The sequence below is a fragment of the Ctenopharyngodon idella genome, chromosome 12, assembly GCF_019924925.1.
Source record: "Ctenopharyngodon idella isolate HZGC_01 chromosome 12, HZGC01, whole genome shotgun sequence".
NCBI classification, from domain to species: Eukaryota; Metazoa; Chordata; class Actinopteri; order Cypriniformes; family Xenocyprididae; genus Ctenopharyngodon; species Ctenopharyngodon idella.
Genome location: NC_067231.1, coordinates 29,892,543 through 29,898,189, shown reverse-complemented (window position 1 = coordinate 29,898,189; position 5,647 = coordinate 29,892,543). Strand labels below are relative to the sequence as shown.

General features: G+C 37.7%; 1 protein-coding gene across 1 annotated transcript; it reads left to right on the top strand.

The window, feature by feature from the left end:
* The first annotated feature begins 2,390 nt into the window (after positions 1 to 2,390).
* Positions 2,391 to 5,436, top strand: LOC127524262 (A disintegrin and metalloproteinase with thrombospondin motifs 14). The gene is made up of 3 exons (XM_051915723.1): positions 2,391 to 2,798; positions 3,111 to 3,487; positions 5,386 to 5,436. The coding sequence occupies exons 1-3, from the start codon at positions 2,720 to 2,722 to the stop codon at positions 5,434 to 5,436; spliced, it is 507 nt and encodes a 168-aa protein (XP_051771683.1). The 5' UTR covers positions 2,391 to 2,719.
* The last annotated feature ends 211 nt before the right edge of the window (positions 5,437 to 5,647 follow it).

The following is a 5,647-nucleotide window of genomic DNA, read 5'->3' as shown; positions in this document are numbered from 1 at the left end:
TACCAGGGTCACACATAGAGTAGGCTAAATATCATTTAATTACAAATAATCCACTGACCACTAGGTAAATTCATTTTCTCGTATGCATTCAGTCAATACCTTAAGGTAATAATGCAACCAAATTTAGCAAAACATAATAATTGTATTAATTTTTTGTTTAAGTTCCCCCCTATAATTGGAAATGGCCAAACTGTCTTCCCCAACATTTGATATATCTTAATGTTGCTCTCCATTACGCAACGCTGTTTGTTGTTAGAATGGCAGACAGTTTAAAAATGTACATTTTGAGGCTGGTCTGCCTCAGCGGTCTAACAGCGTGCGTCAATGTCAAAATGATGGCCAATCAGATCAAAGAAGGTGGGGCTTACAGTTCACAAAGACGAGAGAGAATTCAAACACAACGCTTTTAGTTTTGCGTGTGGTAAAATATAATTAGCTAAACATTTAATATTTGACAACTGTTTTACGATGGATATGTTTAACGACCCACAGTAACATACAGTGATACATACAAACATGGCAGCGGCTATTTACACTAAGTGAAAATATCATATTTTCTTAGTGATAGATGCTATTTACACTAAGTGAAAATAGCGTGTTTTCTTAGCGATAGATGCTATTTACACTATGTGAAAATAGCATATTTTCTTAGCGATAGTAGCTATTTACACTAAGTGAAAATAGCGTATTTTCTTAGCGATAGATGCTATTTACACTAAGTAAAAAATTGCGTTTTTCTTAGCGATAGATGCTATTTACACTAAGTGAAAATAGCGTTTTTCTTAGTGATAGATGCTGTTTACACTAAGCGAAAATAACGTTTTTCTTAGTGATAGATGCTGTTTACACTATGTGAAAATAGCATATTTTCTTAGCGATAGTAGCTATTTACACTAAGTGAAAATAGCATATTTTCTTAGCGATAGTAGCTATTTACACTAAGTGAAAATAGCGTATTTTCTTAGCGATAGATGCTATTTACACTAAGTGAAAATAGCGTTTTTCTTAGCGATAGATGCTATTTACACTAAGTGAAAATAGCGTGTTTTCTTGGCGATAGATGCTATTTACACTAAGTGAAAATTGCGTATTTTCTTAGCGATAGATGTTATTTACACAGTGAAAATTGCGTATTTTCTTTGCGATAGATGCTATTTACACTAAGTGAAAATGGTGTATTTTCTTTGCGATAGATGCTATTTACACTAAGTGAAAATAGCGTATTTTCTTAGCGATAATAGCTATTTACACTAAGTGAAAACAGCGTTTTTCTTAGCGATATATGCTATTTACGCTAAGTGAAAATAGCGTATTTTCATAGCGATAGATGCTATTTACGCTAAGTGAAAATAGCGTATTTTCTTTGCAATAGATGCTATTTACACTAAGTGAAAATGGTGTATTTTCTTAGCGATAGATGCTATTTACACTAAGTGAAAATAGCAATATATATTTTATTTACACTAAGTGAAAATAGCGTATTTTCTTAGCGATAGATGCTATTTACACTAAGTGAAAATAGCGTTTTTCTTAGCGATAGATACTATTTACACTAAGTGAAAATAGCGTGTTTTCTTGGCGATAGATGCTATTTACACTAAGTGAAAATTGCGTATTTTCTTAGCGATAGATGTTATTTACACAGTGAAAATTGCGTATTTTCTTTGCGATAGATGCTATTTACACTAAGTGAAAATGGTGTATTTTCTTAGCGATAGATGCTATTTACACTAAGTGAAAATAGCGTATTTTCTTAGCGATAATAGCTATTTACACTAAGTGAAAACAGCGTTTTTCTTAGCGATAGATGCTATTTACGCTAAGTGAAAATAGCGTATTTTCATAGCGATAGATGCTATTTACGCTAAGTGAAAATAGCGTATTTTCTTTGCAATAGATGCTATTTACACTAAGTGAAAATGGTGTATTTTCTTAGCGATAGATGCTATTTACACTAAGTGAAAATAGCAATATATATTTTATTTACACTAAGTGACAATAGCAGCATTTTCTTAGTGTTTTCTCCCTACACCTTCCCCTAACCCTACCCAATAAACACTTTTAATATTATTAAACACCCGTTCGCAGTTTATTTCCACTTCTACAACATTATTTTCATTTTTATTGAAACAGCAGGCAGGGTCTGTTAAGGACTTCGCATTTCAAAAATTGAATTGGAATATAGTGCATAAACTGTTTTTATGACTTGCTTTATTGGTGCATAACTGATGACAGAACTTTAGTTTTTTTGGTGAACTATCACTTTAAATGCCTTTTTCAAAAGTTGCCTTTTTCCGCCGAAGTGTAAATGCGCGAAAGTGTTAAACAAAAGCACCACAGAGACTCTCCAAGGCATTTAACCACTTTCAACCAACGAATTCTCTCTGATTAAAAGCATATTTCACCATTAAAGCCGCGTTTTTCCACGTGTGTGGAGCTTCAGGCGGTCTTGTCTTCTTTTTTTCTCCTGCTCGAGCTGTCGTCATGAGCTCTCAGTGATGGGGCTGTCCCGTCTGAGTCCAGTCCACTTCAGTCCATCAGAACTCTGCAGAAACTCCCCGTGTCCGTCAGTCTGGAGTTTGGAGTGACACTCGCAATGCTCTGCAGTTCCTCACAACTTTCTCAAACACACTGTTCCTCATGAAACGCGTCCAGGAGGAGAGTTTTCAGTGTACTTCCAGAAGAAAAGTCTCGTGCATTGGCTCTCACTGCCACAGCTATGGATTATATTTATCTATTCATGTACTGTACGATAAACCTCTTATTTCTGGACTATAGACAGGCTGCAAAATCTCATGGTAAGAGAAGCTGATTTATGTCTTTATCTTTGTTTTTCAGTGTGAACAGTAATATTCCACACCTGGTTGTTATTCACAAGTAAGAACGTTTAGCGAGAAAGAAAGAGCATGCATACGAATTTGTGCATGCATTGAACATTATAACTTTTTATATTCATAAAACATTCCTCCCCCCTTATTTTAGTAAATTGTTCATGCATTTAATATTTATTTTAATTTTGCGTATCTCGCTTTGTCTCATGTTTATATAAGTATACACAAGTTTTTAATGCAATCTTCTGTCAATAATAAAATCTTGTTTGTTTTTGTCAGGGAATCTCTCCGGTAAATTGAGTGAATTCGGTCTGATGGTCCCGTTCAGCACGGACGCGCGCGGCCGGTTCGTGTCTCACGTGCTTTCAGCGAGAGCGTCACCTTCCGGCAGGAAACGGGTCCCGCGCGACGCCCCCGTTACGCCTCACACGGCCTTGAACGGGCAACAGCTGTTCTTCAACGTCACGGTGTTTGGAAAAGAGCTGCACTTGCGCCTGAGGGCCAACAGGAGACTCGTGGCCCCTGGAGCTTTTGTTCAGTGGCAGGAGGATTTTGAGGAGCAGGCCAAAGAGCGGATGCTCGGAGACTGTGTGTTTACCGGGGATGTAACGGACATGCCGAAGGCCTCAGTGGCCATCAGTAACTGTGATGGACTGGTAAGTAATGGCTCGCCAACCTTGGGCATCATAAGTGTGTGCAGCTTTGCCAAAAGTGCATACAGAGTCTCAGCATTTTTGTGCGTAAATACATGCGCAGCATTTATTAAAGACAAGACATCTAATCAATATCACCATACTTCCCCAGATGATTGGTTACATTAAAAATTGCATTTTTTGTATTACAACTTTAAATATGCAAATCAGGTATTATCCAATTAAATATGCACTAATTTGCATACATTTTCAGAGCAGAAATTTGAACTTTGGATAAAGCTAGGTTGAAAATTCTTGTTCCATTTTGTTGACATATTACACTCTAAAAAATGCTGGGTTAAAAACAACCCAAGTTGGGTTGAAAATGGACAAATCCAGTGATTGGGTTGTTTTAACCCAGCGGTTGGGTTAAATGTTTGACCAACCTGCTGGGTAGTTTTATTTAACTCAACTATTGTTTAAAATGACTATATGTCTGGCTTAAAATGAACCCAAAATAGGGTGGAAATTAAAAATCAGACGCATAATTACTAGAGGCAACAATAATAATCAAAAGGTGAACATTTATTAATAAGCAATTTAATAAATGTTTATTGTTAAATTATTATTCATTAAACTTATTAATAAATGTTAATTTTTTTATTAAACATATTAATAAATGTTAATTTCCAACAATTTTGGGTTCATTTTAAGCAAGCAATACAGTAATTTTCAAACGTTTTTGTGTGTGTCCCTTTAAATGCAAATGAGCTGCTGCTCCCGGCCCCCTTTCCAGAAGCTTTAACAGCTCGCGCTTCGGTCGCTCAACAACAACAAAGCTGGAGAATCTCACGCAGACAAAATGAGGATTGTCAGTAACGGTGTTCAGCCTTACATTGTTCAAACCGGAGTCGACACTGATGGAGAGACTCAGGAAGAAGTTACAACTTTTAGACGTTTCTGAATGGTTAGTGGATAAATTTATGTAGTTGCTGTGGAGTTGATTCAACTCATCCACTAGCATGTGCCGTCATGTTAATCTTTTGTGTTGAATTGACCCTCGTTTGTGAAGCAGTCCGGTGTAAAATGCTGGCATGTCAACAACACTCTACTACAACAACTCTTCCTCTTCTCTAAAGCAGCCCAACATGGGGCCTCGCCCCCTTTGTTGCATGTTCTCGGGGGCGGGATTTATGCAAATTTTGGGGTTAGTGATGTCACTAACCCAGGAAGAAGCTTGTTGTAGTCCCTATCAGCCATTAAAAATCGATTTCTGTAAAAGAAAATATCTCTCTTTGCATTGAACTTTGAGTGTTGTAACTTTGCAGATGTTGTTTATGCTCAAACAGCAACATTACACACTAACTAAAGTTAAAAAAGTCAAATCATAATCAACCACCCCTTTAATTTTTGGCCAACATAGTAGCATAAAGGTTTTTGGACATCATAGTTGCTCTCCAAACATAGACAGAGGTTTTGGGCTTGTACAGCATTTGGCTTCAGAAGATGGCTCCAAATATGGACAGTATTTTGAGTCATCAGATGTTTCAGAAGTGCTGCTCACATCACAGCTTTGCTGCTCAGCAGGTTTTGGGACACAGCCAGTGTTGCATCCAGCAGTGCTTCAGTATTCATTATAATGGTGTGCTCAAACTGTTGTGTAAATCTGAGGTTACTGATTATCTGCTGCCCTCCGGACATGTTCAACTGTCAAATGGCTGTAGTTTCCAATCTTTCCAGCTCTTACGTAAGATTCACATGCCCACCAGCACTGACCATACTTTCACTTTCCTGGTTTGTCAAACTAATAATGTCAGTCTGTCCCTCTCATGTCCTTATCCGAGGGTCACACTACACAAATTTACCCAGAGTATGACAGGAGTCATTAATTTAGCTGCTGAAACACAATCCGTGGTGTGCAGCAGTCAACATCCTGTCCGAACAGGAACAAGAAGAGTCTGGCGTCTGCCTGACTCATCTTTTATGGAAACTTGCTGTCTTGAGGATTTGTTCAGGTCACGGACTCAAACCTCCCCAAACACCTCATGCATGGATTTAGTTGACTCTTCTGACCCTTTAAAGCTGAGTAAGTTCACCCTTGATAGTGGTCATTCCTCAGTGCACAAGTCTCGAAATCAAAACACAGACTGCAAGAAAGCAGCTGCAGGTCTTGCAAACTCACGG

Coding starts and splice junctions, on each gene's coding strand:
- LOC127524262 (XM_051915723.1), top strand. CDS start 2,720: ATGGATTATATTTATCTATTCATGTACTGTACGATAAACCTCTTATTT. Junction 2,799..3,110: donor ACAGGCTGCAAAATCTCATG/GTAAGAGAAGCT, acceptor TGTTTTTGTCAG/GGAATCTCTCCGGTAAATTG. Junction 3,488..5,385: donor TCAGTAACTGTGATGGACTG/GTAAGTAATGGC, acceptor CGTGGTGTGCAG/CAGTCAACATCCTGTCCGAA.